The sequence below is a fragment of the Mustela putorius genome, unplaced genomic scaffold, assembly GCF_011764305.1.
Source record: "Mustela putorius furo isolate JIRA1106 unplaced genomic scaffold, ASM1176430v1.1 tig00003853_pilon_pilon_pilon, whole genome shotgun sequence".
Lineage (NCBI taxonomy): Eukaryota > Metazoa > Chordata > Mammalia > Carnivora > Mustelidae > Mustela > Mustela putorius.
Window position 1 is genome coordinate 36,085,460 of NW_025422005.1, and position 20,522 is coordinate 36,105,981.

The 20,522-nt window shown below is 46.4% G+C and overlaps 1 protein-coding gene across 1 annotated transcript in view; it reads left to right on the top strand.

Annotated features, from left to right (window-relative positions):
• Positions 1 to 561: 561 nt before the first annotated feature.
• Positions 562 to 20,522, top strand: part of RAD54L (RAD54 like) — a 28,887-nt gene continuing 8,926 nt past the window's right edge. The window contains exons 1-9 of the mRNA XM_004740399.3: positions 562 to 1,247; positions 1,348 to 1,434; positions 2,947 to 3,066; positions 10,099 to 10,159; positions 10,848 to 10,983; positions 11,423 to 11,492; positions 11,594 to 11,882; positions 12,105 to 12,229; positions 18,761 to 18,911. Coding sequence (XP_004740456.1) covers positions 1,221 to 1,247; positions 1,348 to 1,434; positions 2,947 to 3,066; positions 10,099 to 10,159; positions 10,848 to 10,983; positions 11,423 to 11,492; positions 11,594 to 11,882; positions 12,105 to 12,229; positions 18,761 to 18,911 — 1,066 coding nt within the window. The 5' untranslated portion in view covers positions 562 to 1,220. The remainder of the gene's footprint in view (positions 1,248 to 1,347; positions 1,435 to 2,946; positions 3,067 to 10,098; positions 10,160 to 10,847; positions 10,984 to 11,422; positions 11,493 to 11,593; positions 11,883 to 12,104; positions 12,230 to 18,760; positions 18,912 to 20,522) is intronic.

Sequence of the window (20,522 nt, forward strand, 5' to 3'; positions counted from 1 at the left end):
GAAGTGTTGAGAGATTGAGTCATTAAGTCTCCATTCCCAGAATCACACTTCCACCAACATGATTTTGCTTAAGAAACGCAGCTTTCTGCAAGAAATGCCGGATCAAAGAATCACGTCTCCTGAGGGTGCTGTCACTGCCAGAGCAGTCCTGGTGGTAGGTAGTCGGGGCCAAAGACTCCTGCCACCCTCGGGGTGGGTGAGATCTGACTCCGACTCTGCATCACAGTTCCAGCCCCAGCACAGGGGAAGTGCAGACACGTGCGGTGTTTCATAATCCAAAACCTTCAGCAGACTGGTGGCAACTCCTCCACAGCCCAGTCGGATGCAAATGTCACTTCAATAGCCCGACTGCCCGGCTTGCCCCGCCCACCTCGCCCAACCGCTTCATCACTGTTGGCCCCGCCCATCTTCCTAAGTCCCACCTCCTAGCAGGTCCGTTTAGCCGCTACTTCGGCGCCCCCGCTCCGCAGTGACTGGAGCACTAGGCCCGCCCCCTTCCTGGGGTCGCGAGCGCCGAACGCATCGAACGCAGCCAATGGGCGGTGCGGGCGGCAGCACCGCGGGAGGTTCGATTCACTGGGCCTGGCGGGTCCGGAGACTCCTGGCGGCTGTTAACGCGCGTTTTGGGAAGAGGAAGGCTGAAGCTGGAGTGCTAGGGCTGGGATTCACTTTTGGTGTTCTTTCCAGCTCTTCCTGGTATTCTTCTCCCAAGTCCGGGTCTTTTACTTGTCCTGCCTGGACCCCTCCTCGAACTCCCCGAGTCTGGGCCTGGCTTCCGCGCTCCAGACCCGGGAAAAACCCCTTCGGATTGAGCGTCTCCTCTCCCCACGACTGGGATTTTCACCCAGGCCTCTCTCTCCTGGCCTGTGATTTCTTCCCCACCCCCCAGCCGCAACTACCCTTGCCTTCACGTCCACCTGGGACCATTATCCCGACTCCACTCTGCCCAGTCTGGTACTCCCATCTTCCTCTCCCCCGCCCCCTCCCCCATCCCAGTGCTTTACTCACCTTTGCTTGGCTACTTCCTCTTTGGTCTGCTCTTCGGCCTCGACTAACTGGCGACCAACACTCTCAGAGTTTGGGCCCAAACTCCAGCCTCTAGCTGGATTCCCTCCATCCATCCTCCCTCTTTAATTAGCCCATGCTTTCAATAAGACAGCAACAGTCGTTCTGCGTTCTCAACGGCTGGGTGCCTTTGATCTTTGGCTGATGGATACTTGATGTTTTATGCTCCTGGGCCCAGGATGGTAAGTATGGGCCTAAGGGAGACTGGGTAGCCCTGTGTCTCGGCCTCTGGGTTCAGGCCGTGGGGTCTCTGGAAGTGCTGTTTCCATTTTCCCCTTACAGAGGAAGAGCTTAGCTCCTAGCCAGCTGGCCAAGAGAAAGCCGGAAGGCAGATCTGGTGATGATGAAGACTGGCAGCCTGGGACAGTGGTGAGTACCCTGCCCTCCAGGGGACCGGACAGGTAGGGTGGAGGACTGTTTGGGCAGAAGGGAGTCTTGGACTTGGTTTCTGGGGTTATATGGAATGAACCTGGTCACTTCCAGAAAACTCTTTCAGTAAACTTTTACTTAGTGCTTACTATGTGTCAGGCACTGAACAAGATAAAAACAACAAAAAAAAACTTTGTCCTCAAGGTGCCTACTAGAAGTTAATATAGCCTTAGTTTTTCTGGTAGAGAAGATATTACAAAGTAAAAGAGCAGATTGGGTCTGACCTTTTGGCTCCCTTGGGGAAAAAAATGGCTCCCCAATAGCAACTAGCTGCCTGTTCTTTTGCTCTTTGTCCTTTGCCCAGTATGGCAAAACAGTAGAGTATGTAGGGCCTGCCTTAGGGCCCTGAGCTCACTTGGGCCTAAATTAGAGGAGGGATGCCCTTCTAGTCCCTGCTCATACTCAAGTGCAGTATGTTTGACTTTGGATTGCATCCTGTGCTCTGTTCGCTGCTTTTGAGGCTTTCTGGGGCTGACTGTGGGTAGGACCTATGTATAAAAAAAAGCATGTATAAAAAAAAGTATATACTTAAGAGAGAGCAGTTCAAGAAGTAAGGGCTTGGGCACTGGAACTTTGGAGGAAGGGATTCACTAAAGAAGGTCTGGAAGGCAATTTTGGGCAGGGCCTGTATGTGAAAGGTGAAGGGGCTGGTGTTTCAGGTGTTTCTTGTAGGATCACTGACACTTCAAATACCTTGGCAAGCTGCTACAAACTTGCCTGTGGTTCCGTGGGGTCTTGCTCTGTAGTTGCAATGCTGCTGGTATATAGGGGGTTCCTTTTCCTGTGAGGGACAAGGCTGCCTCTTGCTACTTACAAGGATCTCAGACTTGAACTTGGGGCAGCACTTGGTGCAGCTGGGTTTAAATGGTGCTCTTTGCTCCTGAAAATGGTTTCAGTGCTAGTGACCTCCCTTGCCATGCTGTGGCTCACTTTATTCCCCTCATCCAGTGCCCCTCTTCAGATCAGACAAGGTCTGTAACCTCATTAGCTTCCAGTTTTCTCACCTGCTAAATAAGTATAATAAACATTTATCATAGGACTGCTATGAAGATGATGCACAATAATATATGTGAAGAGTTTACCACAGTGCCCGGCATTTAATAAGCATTTTATTTTTATTTATTTTTTTAAAAGATTTTTAAATTTATTTATTTGACAGAGAGAGAGATCACAGACAGGCAGAGAGGCAGGCAGAGGGGGGGGGAGCAGGCTCTCCACTGAGCAGAGAAGAGAGCCTGACATGGGGCTCTATTCCAGGACCCTGAGGTCGTGACCTGAGCCAAAGGCAGAGGCTTAACCCACTGAGCCATCCAGGCTCAGCATTTTAATGTTAATAAGCATTTTAATATAATAAGCATTTTAAATGTTAATAAGCATTTTAAATGTTAGCTGCCTTTGTGGTGAACTCTGTGGTCTTCCAGACTTGACTCACCTTCCCCAATACTCTTCTAGACTCCCAAGAAACGGAAATCCAGCAGTGGGACTCAGAGCCAGGAGTGTTTCCTGTCTCCTTTTCGGAAACCTGTGATTCAACTAACCAGTCGACCACCCTGTTTGGATAGTAGTCAACATGTAAGTCAGAATTGCACCCTGCTGGTGAATGTGTGTGCCCTATGGAGGTACCTTTCTTGTTTTGTCTAGGGAGGCTTCTTCTGCTGAAGACTCCTCAGTGCTCTACAGAGTGGCCAGTGGTCAGACTTTGGTGGAGGCTTGGGGTCTGCCTTCAGCCTTAAGTGCCTGGCCTCTTTCCTTCAGGATGTGTGCCCGGCTTGGAGTCTCTGTTGTTTATAGTTATTTGGGCACCGGATCTTAGGTGGCTCAGATTCCTGAGGACATGAGGGTATAGGAAAGAGAAGGCTGCGGTAGGGTGTTGGAACCAGGGCCCTTATGCCAGTTTGGTCTCTCACTTAGCATATGGCTTTAAGAAGTATCAAAGTCCTACAGCTTCCACATGTTTCCTCTATTAAATCCAGTGTAATCCTACAGCATGTTCTATGCGTTCTCTCATGCAACTCATTTTTTTAAGATGTGAAAGCTGAGTCTCCAAGGGGTTAAGTAGCTTGCCCAGAATTACAGAGTAGTCACATCTGCTTAGCTTCACCAAAGCTTTAACACCAAACTTTCTGAGGACAGTGGTATTGAGCTCTGCCACTGATCTCCAAAAACCTTTGGAATTTTTTCTTTTTCTTTCTTTCTTTCTTTCTTTCTTTCTTTCTTTCTTTCTTTCTTTCTTTCTTTCTGTGTGTGTTTTTAAAAGATTTTATTTGAGAGTGAGAGCCTCTGTGCGCAAATGAGCTAGGGGGAGGGGTAGAGAGAAGCAGGCTTCCTGCTGAGCAGGGAGCCCCATGCAGGGCAATGCAGAGCTCTATCCCAGGACCCTGGAATGACCTGAGCTGAAGGCAGATGCTTAACTGAGCCACCCAAGCGCTCCTAAGAATTTACTGATAGTGAATATCTGGAAGCTTTCACCTTGGTGGGGAGGAGGGATGCTCTCCCTCTTCTGTCAGAAGGAAGGGATGGTATGAATTTGCAGTAACTAAATAAAGTGAGAGCATGCTCTCTCCCCTGCCTCTGCCAGTTTTATCAGACCAGATTCCTGGAGGCTGGTCATTGCAAGTCTTATAGGCTGCGTCCTCATGTTTTTGGCCAGGGATGCTCACATTGTCCTACACCAGTTGCGCAAGCTTGCAGTTCAAAGTCTTGCTTTTTAAAGCTGGATCACGACCTGAGCGTAAGACAGACCACTTAACTGACTGAGCTACCCAGGTGCCCAACCTTTGGAACTTCTTAAGTGATAAAGCAGTAAAGGTGTCTTTTACTATTTATGAAAAAAAAAAAACCAAAAAACAAAACCCTTTTAACCACACCTGAGTTTATGTTAATGAGATTCATTTGTAAAGCAACTAACCTTGGTGGCTGGTTGCCTGGGGAACCAACATACCGGGGGCCAGTGTTTAATCAATTGTGCCTATGTATTGAAGCCTCCATAAAACTCCAAAAGGTCAGGGTTTGGAGAGCTTTTGAGCTGGTGAACAAGAATTCACCCACGAGGAAGAGGCATACCCCAAACTCCACAGGGACAGACTCTCCTGTGCTCAGGACTCTTCTAGACCTCACTCTATGTATTTCTTCATCTGGCTCTACATATCCTTTAGTATAAAGCCTTTGTGATAAATTGGTAATCCAGTAAGTAAACCTTTCCTGAGTTCTGTGGAGCTGCTCTAGAAAATTAATTGAATCCCAGGAGGGGGTTGGGACCCTCCAATTTATAGACTGTTGGTCCCAAGCACAGGGAGTAACGTGGATTTGGGATTGACATCTGAAGTGGTGGGGGGAGGCAGTCCCATGTGACTGAGCCCCTAACCTGTGGCATTTGATGCTATCTTCAGGTAGGTAATGTTAGAATTAAGTTGTAGGATACGCAGGTGGTGCTTAATAATTGCTTGTGTGCGGAAACGCCATACATCTGGTGTCAAGTACCATGGCGGAGTCAGGGAGACACGGGAGTCTTGTTTTTACTTTACAGGGACATTTTGAAGGAAAAATGGCAATAAGGTGAAAGGAATATGTAATGGGCATTAGTTATATGTGCATTCAGCAAACATTTTGTTTATTTATTTATTTGCTTATTTAAAATATACTTTTTTTAAAGATTTTGTTTACTTGACAGAGATCCCAAGTAGGCAGAGAAGCAGTCAGAGAGAGAGAGAGGGAAGCAGGCTCCTTGCTGAGCAGAGAGCCTGACTCAGGGCTCTATCCCAGGACCCTGAGATCATGACCTGAGCCGAAGGCAGAGGCTTTAACCCACTGAGCCACCCAGGTGCCCCTAAAATGTACTTTTTTATTATTATTTTCATTTCTATTTATCTTTTTAAAAATATTTTATTTATTTGACAGACAGAGATCACAAGCAGGTAGAGAGGCAGGCAGAGAGAGAGGAGGAAGCAGGTTCCTTGCTGAGCAGAGAGCCCAATGTGGGGCTCCATCCCAGGACCCTGAGATCATGACCTGAGCTGAAGGCAGAGGCTTTAACCCACTGAACCACCCAGGTGCCCCTATTTATTTATTTTTAAAGATTTTTATTTATTTATTTAACAGGGAGAGAGAGAGAGCTCACAAGTAGGCAGAGAGGCAGGCAGAGAGGGGGGGAAACAGGCTCCTCACTGAGCAGAAAGCTTGATGTGGGGCTCAATCCCAGGACCCTGAGATCATGACCTGAGCCGAAGGCAGAAGCTTAACCCACTGAGGCACACAGGCGCCCCTGTAATTTTTTTTTTTTAAGATTTGTTTATTCAGCAGTGTGCAAGAGAGTGCACACATAAGCAGGGGGAGTTTGCAGGGAGAAGGAGAAGCAGGCTTCCTGCTAAGCAGGGAGCCCAGTGTGGGGCTTGATCCCAGAACCCAGGATCATGACCTGTTCTGAAGGCAGATGCTAAACCCACTGAGGCAGGCAAGTGGCCCTTACCAAACATTTAAAAACATTTTTACATAATACTTGATAAATACAAAGGAATATGTATATAACATATGAGATAGAAAACACAGAATAAACACCCATGAACCCACCATCCTGCACTAGAACATCACCAAAGTTATAATCCCTTTTCCCATCTTGACAGGTAACCACTGTCCTGAATCATCTTTATCATCCCTTTTGTGATAGTTGAACTATATATACATAATTCACTAATACACTGTTTAGTTGTTTACTGAGCCTTAAAAAATGGACACCTGGGTGGCTAGTCTGTTAAGTGTCTAACTCTTGGTTTAGGCTCAGGTCATGATCTAAGGGTAGTGAGATCAATCTCTGAGCTCAACGAAGAGTCTGTTTGAGATTCATTCTCTGTCTGCCCCTCCCCCTGCACACATGCTCTAGCTCTCAAATAATTTTTTTAAAAAGATTTATTTATTTATTTGACAGACAGAGATCACAAGTAGGCAGAGAGGCAGGCAGAGAGAGAGAGGGGAAGCAGGCTCCCCACCGAGCAGAGAGCCTGATGTGGGACTCAATCCCAGTACCCTGGGATCATGACCTGAGCCGAAGGCAGAGGCTTTAACCCACTGAGCCACTCAGGGGCTCCTCAAATAAATCTTTTTTAAAAAAGCGTGTAAGGGCACCTGGGAGGCTTAGTTGTTAAGTGTCTGCCTTTGGCTCAGGTCACGATCCGAGGGTCCTGGGATCGAGCCCCGTATCAGGCTCTGTGCTTAGCAGAGAGCCTGCTTCTCCCTGTCCCTCTGCCTCTCCCCATGCTTGGGTTCTCTCTCTCACAAATAAATAAATAAATCTAAAAAAAAAAAAAAAGTGTGTGATTCTATGGGACTCTTTAGTATTCGTTCAGGATGTCCTATGTAAGTTATGTCATAATTGTAAGTGCAGTGCGAGTATACAAAAGGGGGTCTAACAGTCTGGAGGTTGGTGAACATGCCAATTAGGTTGAGTCCTCAAGGATAGGGGGATTCAGCCAGGTGGAGAGAGTGGGCAGTGATCTAGATAGAGGGGACCCTAAATACAAAAGTGTCTCAGGCCCATCAAAATCATATACGCAGCCCTGGGGATGAGAGCACTTAGCCTTAAGGGTGATGAGTCTGCAGTCCTGTAGGACTGGGCTTGGGGATGGTTGCAAATACGGTAGGTGTGGAGCCTAGGAGGGAAGTAGGGTCTGGAAATATATTTGGGCTCCTTAGCATAGCGATGATATTTGACCCCTCCAAAGTGTATTGGAGTGTCAGTGAGCGCAGTCAGAGGAACTGAGGTGCAGCCCTGAGCCCTGAGGTACACTTACCTTTAAGGTAGGTAAGCAGAGAAAGAAGAGCTCCTCAGAGGACTGAGCATGAGGTTCTAAAGAGGCGGAATAGTTGGAAAGTGGCGTCATGGTAGTCGAAGGCAGAGAATATTTGAGAGGAAAGAGTGGCCAGCTCTGTCTAGCCAGATAAGGATAGAAACAGGTCCACTGGAATTAAGGTCATGTAGGCCATTGGTGATTTTGGCTAGAGTCCTTTCAGAGGAGTGGAAGATTAGAAAGGGGAGACAGACACTCTAGAAGTTTGAAGGGGAGGACATAAGAGGTCAAAGGAATTTTTTTTTTAATTTATTTTAGAGAGTGTGCATGGGGTGGAGGGTAGAGAGGGAGAGAGAATCTCAAGCAGACTCTCCGCTGAGCATAGGACCCCCCCCATCCCAGCCCCCGATACACACACATAGCGCTTGATCCCAGGACCCTGAGAGTCATGATCTGAACTGAAATCAAGAGTCAGACACTTAACTCACTGAGCTACCCAGGTGCCCCAAAGGAATTTTTGTTTTTAAAATAGTTATGTTTTAAATGCTGGTGAGAGAGAGCTAGTGGAGAGGGAAAGGTTGAGATGTAGGAGAGTTCAGGCAGGACTGATAGAGTGAATCTCTGGAGGAGGCAGAACTGATAGAGTGAATCTCTGGAAGAGGGAACCTTTGACCTTGGTGGGGAGGAAGGATGCTCTGACCTTCTACCAGAAGGAAGGGATGGTATGAATTTGCAGTAACAAAATAAAGCGAGCGCATGCTCTCTCCCCTGCCTCTGCCAGTTTTATGAGACCAGATTCCCAGAGACTGTCACTGCATGTCTCATAGGCTGTGTCCTCATGCTTTTGGCCAGGGATGCTCACATTCTCCCACACTGGTTACACAAGCTTGCAGTTCAAAGTCTTGCTTTTTAAATCTGGAACATAAATTCTTGGCTACTCAGAACCTCAAATCTAGCCTTATGTATTGACAATTTTGAAAGTAATATTTTAGTTTTGGGGGGCAGCTGGCTGGCTCAGTAGAGCATAAGAATCTTGATCTCGGGGTTATAGGTTCAAGCCCATGTTGGGTGTAGAGATTACTTAAAACAAAACAAAACAAAACAAAAAACACCTGAAAATAATATTTCAGGTTTAGAATTGAAGCCAAATTAGAAAGGAAATTAGAATCCATCTCCTTCCTTTCCCTCTCTCTCATTTATTTATTTATGAGAGGGAGAGTGCCTGCCTGTGAGAGCTGGGGGAGGACAGAGGGAGAGAAGCAGACTCTCTGTTAAGTATGGAGCCCAATACGGTGCTGGGGGCTTGAATCAGGAGTCAGATGTTCACCTAGCAGCCACCCACGCACCCCATCCTTTTCTTCTCTTTTGACTTAAGGATGCCTTTGTGTTACCATTGTTCATATACAAGTTTTTCCTTTATCATTGCTATTGATAATTATAATCATGATAATTAAAAATAGTACAAGATTTTATTCAGCTGTAAAAAAACATGCAAATAAAGAATTTGGGCCTTTTTCCAAATCCCCCCATCAAGTGGTTTAGTGGGTTGAAGTTCAGTTCTCCACATTTTTTTTTCCTACCTTCCAGTGGATTGTTAAATATATTCATTATGTTTTTCCTATTTAAAGTACACTGAGTTTCTAGAAATTTATAATCTTTATAGAAATGGGTCAGAATAAAAGTTAAAATTTCAGGGCAAGACAGGTTTGCTTTTTTCCCTCATAAAGTGCCTTTTTGCTCGAGGGGAGTATTTTTCATTATTTCTTTTTCCACTGATGTATTCCCATTAAAACTACCTTTAGGGTTTCTGTTCTTATTTTCTCAGGCTTCAGCTCCTGTTTTGTTCATAGGCCATTGTAATTCCCCAGAGAGCTCAGGGATATATAGACCTGAAGACCAGGACTTTGTTGGGAGTGTTGGGAGTTGTCAGAGTTTACCCTGAAGGTGGCGCTGTGAACCCCCTCTGGCTGCTCTTCTGGCCCAGCCCCACTCCCCAGTGCTGGTTCCAGGCTGAGGTGTTGGCACAGGCTTCCTGTAGGCTCTGAGGTGGAGGCACCAAGGCCACCCTTCTCTAGGAGCTATGTATGTTTGTTTCTTGTCACCCTTGTCCCACTTATTTATTTTGGTGATTTGTTTGCCCGCTCATGTCCTCTTTCTCATGTTGTTTCCTCTCTCACGCCTTCTGATGTGAAGCTGCTGACTCTGGGCTAATCCATATGGCTATCGTCAAACAGATTGTATTAGGAGGCCGCACTGCCCACTGGTTACAAGTAGGGGGTCTTGGAATGAGGGAAGTCCTGCACCTGTCATGATGGTCCTGTGACTTGGGAAAGTGACTTAACCACTCAGTGTCAATATGCCCATCTGGAAAATGGGGATACCAGGACCTCAGACTGCTGGTGGTGAGGATTCAATGGCAGCCTGAGTGCAGGCATCTTGAGTGCTTAGCTCTGCATCTGGTGTGCACTGTTAGTTATCGTTCCTGTTGGCATTTTTATTGCTGTTAATATTATTTACTAATACTGTTACTACTAGTGAAAAAAAAAAAAGATTTATTTATTTTAGAAAGCAAGAAAGCATGTGTGAGTGATGGGGGGAGAGGGAGAGAATCTGGAGCAGATTCTCCACTGAATATGGACCCCGATGTGTGGGACTCAATCCACGACCCTCAGATCAAGACTGACCAAAGCCAAGAGTCAGATGCTCAACCGACTAAGCCACCCAGGTGCCCCTAAATAGGCATTTTAGACTGCATTTGTAAAAAATATTATCCCATAACATCTTTAATCAGTCCTGAATCCCTGTTTCTTCTCTTTCTTTTCAGGAAGCCTTTATTCGAAGCATTTTGTCAAAGCCTTTTAAAATCCCCATTCCAAATTATCAAGGTAAAAATGGAGACGTTCCTGTTTTTTTTAATCAGTCATGTATGAATGTATCTGAATAATTTAATACCTCTGCTTTTGTTAATACATGCTTACCTTGGAATTGAAGATGCCAGGCCGGTGGTGGTGGTGACACTCTTAGGGGCCTGCATGAAGGCTGTGTTTGATAGCTTCAGCAAGGCCTGCCATGACTAATGGCCCCTCACCTTGTGGGAGATATGCCAGTGCTTGGGCAGCTCCTGGTGGACCCAGGTGGCTGATGGCCTCCGACAGTCAACCTTAGAAATGAGATGCTACTGAATTCACTCAGACTGCATGAAGCCTGGGCTCTGCGTAGGATATAACATTGTGCTAAAACTGGGGCAGGGGAGGGAGGAGACCATCTCTCAAGAGCTCTGTGTCTTGAAGGGCCCCTTTGGGTTCTAGACCTTTCTAGGATTGACTTGAGATGAACATGACCTAGCCCTCCAGAAGTTTATAGTTAAATGGGAGAGGTCAAATGGGAAGAACCCTGATCTAAGGCAGACTGGAATAATGGTCAGATAGAAGTATGCAGCTGGGTTTGGAAAGGTTCTGGAAGAGAGAAGGTCATATGCAAGCTTGGGAAAGGTTATGTGAAAGATAGGCCTTTGAGCTGGGCCTGCTGATCTCTTTGATATAGATACTTTGATGACAGATTGTTGGTTTCTAGGTCCTCTGGGCTTTCGGGCATTGGGCCTCAAAAGGGCTGGGGTCCGCCGGGCCCTCCATGACCCCTTGGAAGAAGGTGCCTTGGTTTTGTATGAGCCTCCCCCACTGAGTGCCCATGACCAGCTGAAGCTTGACAAGTATGTATATTGATATTTCTGGAGTAGGTCTGTTAAGTGCACATACCTGGAAGGGCAGAGGGCATTTTGGTGTGATTTTTTTCCTTTGGAACTGGCATGTTTTCAGAGTGTGGGCATGACTGCTGCTCCACCATCCAGAGAGTGGGTAGGTAGAGAAGGAGAGAGTGTGGGGAAGAGCTTGTGGACATGTCTAGTTGATGGAGGTTCCTCACCCTTCCTGCCAGGCTTGTTCAGGGGAGCAGAAGGAATTGATGACCTAGGGAACCCTCTCCTCACTTTCTAACTTGTGGAGCAAAATGGGCTGTGGTTTGATTATCAGGCCACAAAGGCCCTCCCAGGCAGCTGCCTCTGTGGCTTCTGGGTCAGCAGGACACAACTTCCTGGGGGCATACCCTTGCACTTGTCTGAGCTCTATGTTTTCTTTGCTGTGTTTCCTCAGGGAAAAACTCCCTGTCCATGTGGTTGTTGATCCTGTCCTCAGTAAGGTCTTGCGGCCTCATCAGAGAGAGGTAAAGGGAGCTGGGGGGCAAGACATATGGGCTTGGAGGCTGCCACCCTGGGGCAGCAGCAGTGTGAATGCCAAAGTGGTCTGAGTGCTGTTATTCCCCAGGGAGTGAAGTTCCTGTGGGAGTGTGTCACCAGTCGGCGCATCCCCGGCAGCCACGGCTGCATCATGGCTGACGAGATGGGCCTGGGCAAGACGCTGCAGTGCATCACACTGATGTGGACGCTTTTGCGCCAGAGTCCAGAGTGCAAACCAGAAATTGACAAGGCAGTGGTGGTGTCACCCTCCAGCCTAGTGAAGAACTGGTACAATGAAGTTGGAAAATGGCTTGGAGGGAGGATCCAACCTCTGGCCATTGACGGAGGCTCTAAGGAAGAGATAGACCAAAAGCTGGGTATGGAGCCTTAACAGTTGGCCATGCTCTTCATTCAACTTGTTCCTTTCTCGTGTGTGTGCGCCCTGATGGCCAGCAGGCTGAGTGTAATGAGGGGGTGGAAGAGAAGTCCCATGCAAAATAGTGGAAGTAGCCCTTTCCGGGCTACATTAAAGAACTGTCAAATTTTTTTTTCTTTAAGATAGTCTAAGATTTTTTCCCTTGACATGTTTCCTGCTGTAGAAGTATTCATGAACCAGCGTGGAGCCCGAGTGCCTTCTCCCATTCTCATCATTTCCTACGAGACGTTCCGTCTTCATGTTGGAGTCCTCCAGAAAGGGAGTGTTGGACTGGTCATATGTGATGAGGTACTTGACTCTCAGCAGTCTGGGTGATAGAAGAAAGTATTGAAATCTCCTCACTAAGAACTGCCAGCCAAGGGCTGTGTCAGTCACTGGGGATTTTTTTTTTTTTGAGATTTTATTTATTCATTTAAGAGAGAAAGACCGCATTAATGAGATGAGTCAGGGGGCGGGAAGGGAAGACACCCAACTGACTGAGCCACCCAGGTGCCCTAGTCACTGGGGAATATTAAGGACAGAACTTGTTGCCTTAGAGGATGCAAGTGAGAGGGAGAGCCTTTGACACCAACCTGCCAATAGGGATTAAGCAGTGCTTAGACCTGCAAGGAGGGTGAGGTACTGTGGGCTGCTTGCCAGATAATATTCTTAGACCAAGGAAAGACTTTGAAGGACGAGAGGGATTTGGATGGCTGGGGAGACACAGTACGGTGTTTAGCAGAATAGGTTCTGGAGTCAGAGACTTTTATTCAAATTCTGGCTTTTATACTTACCAGTAAAATGATCTTGGACAAGTTATTTAACCACCCGATCCTCTGTTTCTGAGTCAGGAAAGGGGGTTAATCATACTTGTTTCATGGGATTATTGTGAGGAGTAAATGAGGTGAAGGAAGGAAAGCTTTTATCACAGTGCCTAGTATGTCATTAGACTGGTAATTATCATAAGACTTCTTTTGTTGTAGTGTGGGGGGATGCAAGTGAACAGAAACACAGAGGTAGGAAAGCCCAATGTGGACAGTCCATACACCTTAGAGTAGTCTGTGTTGACTCTCTGGGACAAAGGGAAATGGGGTAATGGTTACTGTTAGCCTTTTCCACTACTATGCATGAGTGGTGGTAGAGATGCTACTACCTAGAAAGGAATGAGGGTGGCTGGGAACTTCCTGGTATAAAGAATTTTCCGGGTTTTCAGGGTGCTTTGCTACTCTGAGGCTGCTACCATTGTTTGCACCTCTTGGGAAGAGTGAAGGCCACTTTGCACACCCCTGGGGCTTTAGTGCAGAGATGGCTGAAAGACTTGGTCCCATTTGTCAACTGATTGGCAAGCTTGACTGTGCTATGGGAACTACAGATTAGCTCAGTTATCTGAGGGACTCTTGGGAGGTTGTAGAGAAGAAAGGGTTACTTTTGGAATGCCATCCTTGCTAGTTTTGATTTCTTTCCCAGTTGGGCTTTTGTCCTTAATAAAGAGTCCATCATTGTCAGGCATGGGTACCAACCTGTGACACTTTTTTTTTTCTTTTTAAAGATTTTATTTATTTGACAGAGATCATAAGTAGGCAGAGAGGCAGGAGGGGAGAGAGAGGAGAAGCAGGTTCCCTGCGGAGCAGAGAACCTAATGTGGGGCTCGATCCCAGGACCCTGGGATCCTGACCTGAGCCGAAGGCAGAGGCTTTAACCCACTGAGCCACCCAGATGCCCCCAACCTGTGACACTTTGATGGGCTGTTCCTTCTGGTAGGAGTAAAGGATTTAGCAGGTTGAGGTGGGTTATATGTGTGATAACCCAAAAAGCTCAGGGCCCTGGCCCATCTAGATTTTCTTCTGCTCTGTACTGTTTCTTTCCTTTTTCATTCCGTCCTGTTTTCTGAACTAACTCTGCAGGCAAGGGCAGGCTGCTTCTTGGGCCACACTGCAGCATCCTGGCCCTCCTTTTTACTCCTCTACCTTTTTTTTGTCAGCAATTTGTCAGTTGTCAGAGATATGAGGAAGCCAGTCCTGAAAGATAGTCAGCCTATTGTAGGAGGAGTTTGTCAGTCTGTCCTGTTCAGACCCTGGAAAGAGAAGATGCTGCCCCAGACTTTCATGCTCCCAGCACCCACTGTGCTCCTTCCGAGCTGATGCTTCATTTTTTTTTTTTTTTAAAGATTTTATTTATTTGACTGACAGAGATCACAAGTAGGCAGAGAGGCAGGCAGAGAGAGGGTGGAAGCAGGCTCCCTGATGAATAGAGAGTCTGATGCGATGCGGGGCTCTATCCTAGGACCCTGGGATTGTGACCTGAGCTGAAGGCAGAGGTTTAACCCACTGAGCCACCCAGGCGCCCCCTAGCTGATGCATCTTCGTGGCACACAGAAGTGCTGCATAGTAACTGTGTACAAAATCTTTGATCCTTACAGTAATGTGAGTTAGGGCAAAGTAGAAGACTTGGGGTCAGCCTTGGCTCTGCCACTTGGAAACATACTGTGCAGGTGAGACTGCTCAGAAACTCAGTTACTTCTCTAGTGAGTGGATGGCACAGGTCTACCCGAAAGGGACACGATCCAGATCAAGAGAGAAGATCTACGAAAGTATTTTGTAAAGTATATGAAGAGGCGAGGGATTGACATTGTGGTCACCTGATCTCAGTTTTAGAGGTTAGAAGAAGTGTGATGACTTGCCGAGTTGCTCCCTGCCGGGACCTAGTGAGCTGGGACTTGAATCCAGGCCTGAGATTTTAAGACCTGGCTCTTATCCCTTATGGTCTTGGATATAACCCAAAACTTGGTGTAGGAAGCGTGGCTCAGGTATGGGAGGAGTGGCCCTGTGTGCCTTATCCAAACCCATATATGTTCCTTTATAAGATCTAGAACACACAGCAAGTCAGAAGAAACAGGCTGGGAAGATGCATAAAAAACAAGAATGCTACTCAGGGCTCATGTTTCAGAGAGAAAAGTGGCATTTAATCGTGGTATCATTTTTTATTTTTAAAAAGGATAAGTGGAGAACTCTGCCAGAACAGAAATTCAGCAGCAGTTTATTAAGAAGAGCTCTGATAGCCTTTCATCTGGCCAAACATTTGATTTGCTGAGTTGCCAGAGTTTGGCTGTTATTTTTATTTTTATTTATTTATTTATTGTTTTATTGTTTTAAAGATTTTATTTATGTATTTGACAGAGATCATAAGTAGGCAGAGCAGCAGGCAGAGAGAGACAGGGAAGCAGGCTTCCTGCTAAGCAGAGAGCCCAACTCAGGACTCGATCCCAGGATCCTGAGATCATGACCTGAGCCTAACCTATCAAGCCACCCAGGCACCCCTATTTTATTTTATTTTATTTTTAAATATTTTATTTATTTCTTTGTCAGAGAGAGAGAGCAAGAGAGCAAGCACAAGCAAGGAGAACAGTAGGTAGATGGAGAAGCAGGCTCCCTGTGGAGCAAGGAGCCTGATGTGGGACTCGATCCCGGGAACCTGGGATCATGACCTGAGCCAAAGGCAGACGCTTAATGACTGAGCCACCCAGGCATCCCTTTATTTTATTTTTTAAAAATATTTTATATTTATTTGATAGAGACACAGCGAGAGAGGGAATACAAGTAGGGGGTACTGGGAGAGAGAGAAGCAGGCTTCCTGCTGAGCAAGGAGCCCGACGTGGGGCTCGATCGCAGGATCCTGGGATCATGACCTGAGTTGAAGGCAGACATGTAACAACTGAGCCACCCAGGTGCCACTTATTTTCATTTTTTTAAAAGATTTTAATTTGGGGGTGCCTCGGTGGCTCAGTCATTGGGCATCTGCCTTTGGTGCTGGTCATGATCCCGGGGACCTGGGATTGAGCCCTGCGTAGGGCTCCCTGATTTGCAGGGAGCCTGATTCTCCTTTTCCCACTCCTCCTGCTTGTATTCCCTCTCTCACTGTCTCTCTCTATCTCTGTTAAATAAATAAGTAAAATCTTTAATTAAAAAAAAAGTCATTAAGCATATCTGCCTTTGGCTTAGGTAATGATCCCATGTCCTGGGATCAAACTCCTTGTCAGGCTCCCTGCTTCCCATCAAGCAGGGAGCCTCTCCCTCAGCCTCTCCCCTTGCTTGTGTTCCCTCTCTCTCTGTCTAATAAATAAATAAAATCTTTTAAAAAAAAAATTTTTTTTTTTAAAGATTTTATTTATTTGACAGATCACAAGTAGGCAGAGAGGCAGACAAAGAGAGAGAGGAGGAAGCAGGGTCCCTGCTGAGCAGAGATCCCGATGCGGGGCTCGATCCCACAACCCTGGGATCATGACCCGAGCTGAAGGCAGAGGCTTTAACCCCACTGAGCCACCCAGGCGCTCCTAAAAAAATTACAAAAAAAAAAAAATTTATTTTTAAGGCACCTGGGTGACTCAGTCAGTTGAGTATCTGACGCTTGATCTCAGCTCAGGTCTTGATCTCAGGGTCATGATTTTGGGCTCTGCACTGAGTACGGAGCCTACTTGAAAAAAAAGAAAGGTAATAGATTTTATTTTTAAACTATCTCTACACCCAGCTGGGGCTCAAACTCATTACCCTGAGATCAAGAGTAACATACTCTTCTGACTGAACCAGCCAGGCACCCCAGAGAGTTTGGGTTTTAAGTCTGGATGATGGTGGGAGGAGGTGGGTCTGGAGACCGGGTATTCCTACAGGGAGCTGGGATTGACTTTCCCTTCCACAGAGACCCACAGGAATATTGTGTTAACTCAGCTCATTTATTAGATTATTTATTAAGTGCCAGTTATGTGTCAGGTCCTGGGGGTCCCATGATGCCTGTCCTCAGGGAGCTTCAGTTGAGAGGGACCCAATTGTTGACACCTATTTCCGCAGGGTCTTTTAGGTAATTTCCTCAAAAGTTTCATTTCCCTCGTGGGCTCCAGAGTCACAGCCTTCTCTGTTTCAGGGTTGGACCTTGGAGCCTCTAGTCATTTTTTTAATCGTTTTATTTGTTTTGGATGTTTTAAAAATTATTTTTAAATTAAGATGTAATTGACATATAACATGGTATTCGTTTTAGGTATACAACATCCAGTCATTTTTAAAGTTGAAAATTCTAGGTCTAATAATTCTTTAATAGCAATGGTGGTTATTCGTTCATTTCATTCATCCAACATTTACTGAGTAGTTCTTTGTGTGGGGCTCTGTCCTCTGCACCAAGTTATATAAAGGCAAGTCTGACATGGTCTCTGCCTTAAGAAGTTCCTGTCTAGCTGAGGAGATTAAGTATAGTAGAATGTGATAAGTATTCTAGTATATATAGCGATACATGAGCTGCAGGGTAGTACAGTGCCCAGACTTTGGAAGCACATAGACCTGAGATCAAATCCTAGTTCTGGGGGCACCTGTGTGGCTCATTCAGTTAGGCAGCTGCTTTCAGCTCGGGTCATGATCCCAGCGTCCTGGGTTGGAGTCCCACATCAGGCTCCCTGCTTAGTGGAGAGCCTGCTTTTCCCTCTCCCTCAGCCTGCCGCTCTGCCTACTTGTGCTCTCTCTCTCTTTCTATCTCTCTGTCAAATAAAAAAATAAAATATTAAAAAAAAAATTCTAGTTCTGCTACTTTCTACTAGTGTGATTTAGGATAACTGTTCACCTCTCCAAACTTCATTTTCTCTAAAATTCCCACTTAGTTGATTGCTCTCTGGATTACAGAAGAGACTATAGAGAAGTGCTTCTTATTAGTACAGTGCCTGGCACTTTGAAAAGATTCAGTAAACAGCTATTATGTTACAGGGTGCCACAGGAGTGTGGAAGTGGGAGAGGCTGACAGCCTGGGGTCACTGAGGAAGGCTTTGCATGGGAGGTGACATCTGAGGAATTTGCCTGTGGGAGAGAATTATGGGCAGAGGAATGACATGGGCAGAGAGGCCTAAGGAAATCCAGTGTTAGGAATGGGAAGGAGTTATAACTTCTTAGACTAAGACAAGCTGTGGAGACTTGTCAAGAGAAGTTACCTAGGGCCTTATTGAGAAGTGCTAAACTAATGAGCTTGGACTTGTTTCTGGAGGCAGGAGGGTCAGTGGAGGTTCTGTATCTGATTGCATAGCACAGCACAAGGCTGACCAGAGGGGGAGCATGCTGACTTGTTTGTTCATTCTTTCACAGGTGTTTTCATTTTGAGTGCCTTGCCCAGTATGGACTAAAATGGGGACTTCGGGTAGAAGAGGCACAGGCCTGATCTTGCCCATGTGGTTCTTGGGGAAAGAGGGAGGACCATAGGGTCCTTTACAACTTCGAAAAAGCCTTAAAAAAGAGAGAAGTAACAGTGGTGTGTATGGAGTGGTGAGTGACAGGGAGAATAGGGATTGGGGAACAGACGCAAAAGGAGGCAAAGAGAGGCTCTTCAGGTATATGAGCTGCGGATTCTGCAGGGTGAGGGAAGGAGGAGGCTGGGCTAAGTTCCTTTAGCTCTGACAGCCTAGACATGGCCTCTACACCAATCCAGAAGGCATCTGGCTCAGTAGGGTCTGGGCTGGTTGGGCTGATGGGGAGGGAGGATTCCCTGAAAACAAGGGTCTAGAACAAGGTTGAATGTCTCTGAAGAGGGTAAGCAGACTGCTAAGGCTCTGAAGTTTGGGGCAGGGAAAAGGAGGGGAGGTAACAGAATCCAGGGAATCCTTGCTTTATGAATGTAGCACTGATGGTGTGGAAACTGAAGATCTATTTTCCCTAACAAGCAGGTCAATTCTCCCTCTTGCTGTGCCTTGCTCGGTTCCCAAGGCCCAGGACCTGTAATGTTTATGATTCCTCTTTTCCTGTCTACACAAGACTTTGCTATCATTAAGGATGCCACATCACGCCTAGGCCTAAGTGAGAATTAATTTCCTTGCAGGGACACAGACTTAAGAACTCTGAGAATCAGACATACCAGGCATTGGACAGCTTGAACACCAGCCGGCGAGTGCTTATCTCTGGGACCCCCATCCAGAATGATCTCCTTGAGTATTTCAGCTTGGTACATTTTGTTAATTCAGGCATTCTGGGTAAGAAACCAGCCTTTTCTGCTACATTGGAGAGGAGCCTTGCTTTGGCCTTGGAAGTGTAACTCTAGTTGAAGAGAGAAAGGGGAGAATGCTACTTATATGTAGGTCACTAGGTACTCTTGGAGAAAGAGTCCTTTTGTCACGGAGTAGCTTAGCCACTGGAGACCTTGTTTCTACTGAACAACTCAGCAGGGCCCACACCCGCCAGTTTTCCTACCACAGAGGTGGTAGGGCTATGCATGATGTGTCACTATGAGCTGGGCATGGAAATACTACCTCTAGGCATTTTTGCTCATCACATCCTAGCTGCCTTGCAAGAGCTTTGGCCTCAGAGCAGACTGTCCTGGGCAGTTTTTGTTTCTTAACTACTTGTTGATATACAATTCATTGTCATTAAATGTGCTTACATTGTTGTGCAACCATCACCACTGTCCATCTCCAGAACTTTTTTATCTTGCAGATCTGAACCTCTGCCCATTAAACAATAACTCCCCCTGTCCCATTCCCCTCAGCTTCTGGCAACCACAGGTGGGTAGTTCTTGCAAATAAGTATCTGTGGGAGGGTTTGCTAGTGCCACCCCAACTTGTCAGTGCTCAGGAAGATAACTTTAGTAAAGAACCAGCTAAGCAGCAAGAGTTTCATAAAGCGAACACATTTGTGTAACCACTATCAGATCAATTACTGCCACCATCTCTGTGACACCGCTTCTTTTTTTTTTTTTTTTTTAAATTAGAGAGCACACAGGTGGGGAGGGGCAGAGGGAGAGGGAGAGAGCAGACGAGCGCAAGCCCAGTGTGGAGCTTGATCCTACAACCCTGATATTATGACCCAAGCCAAAATCCGGAGTCAGATGCCCAACAAACTGAGCCACCCAAGTGCCCCTAGCAGCATGCTTGCCCCCCCCTTTTTAAAGATTTTATTTATTTATTTGACAGAGACACAGTGAGAGAGGAAACACAAGCAGGGGGAGTGGGAGAGGGAGAGGCAGGCTTCCTGCCAAGCAGGGAGCCTGATGCAGGACTTGATCTCAGGACCCTGGGATCATGACCTGAGCCAAAGGCAGGTGCTTAAAGACTGAGCCACCCAGGCACTCTGCCGCAACCCCTTCTCATCGCTGTTCTCTCTTTTTCCCCCAGAAGTAAACACTCTTCTGACACTTGAGATTGTTTTGTTGTTGTTGTTTTTAAGATTTTTTATTTATTTATTTGACAGAGATCACAAGTAGGCAGAGAGGGGGAAGCAGGCTCCCTGCTGAGCAGAGAGCCCGATGTGGGGCTCGATCCCAGGACCCTGGGATCATGACCTGAGCTGAAAGCAGAGGCTTTAACCCACTGAGCCACTCAGGCACCCCTCGAGATTGGTTTTTGCCTATTTTTTACTATACAGTAATATATTCCTAATACAGTATTCCTAATACCGTATATATTCCTTGATCTGGTTACTTTTTTTTTTTCAACATTATGTTTATGAGATCTATGTGGTTGCTCATGGCAGTAGTTTGTTTTTCTTCTTTGTATACTATTCCTTTTTTTTTCTTCTTAAGAGAGGTAGAGAAAGAGGGAAGCAGAAGGGCAGAGGGAGAGGGGGAGAGAAAATCTTAGGTTCTACGC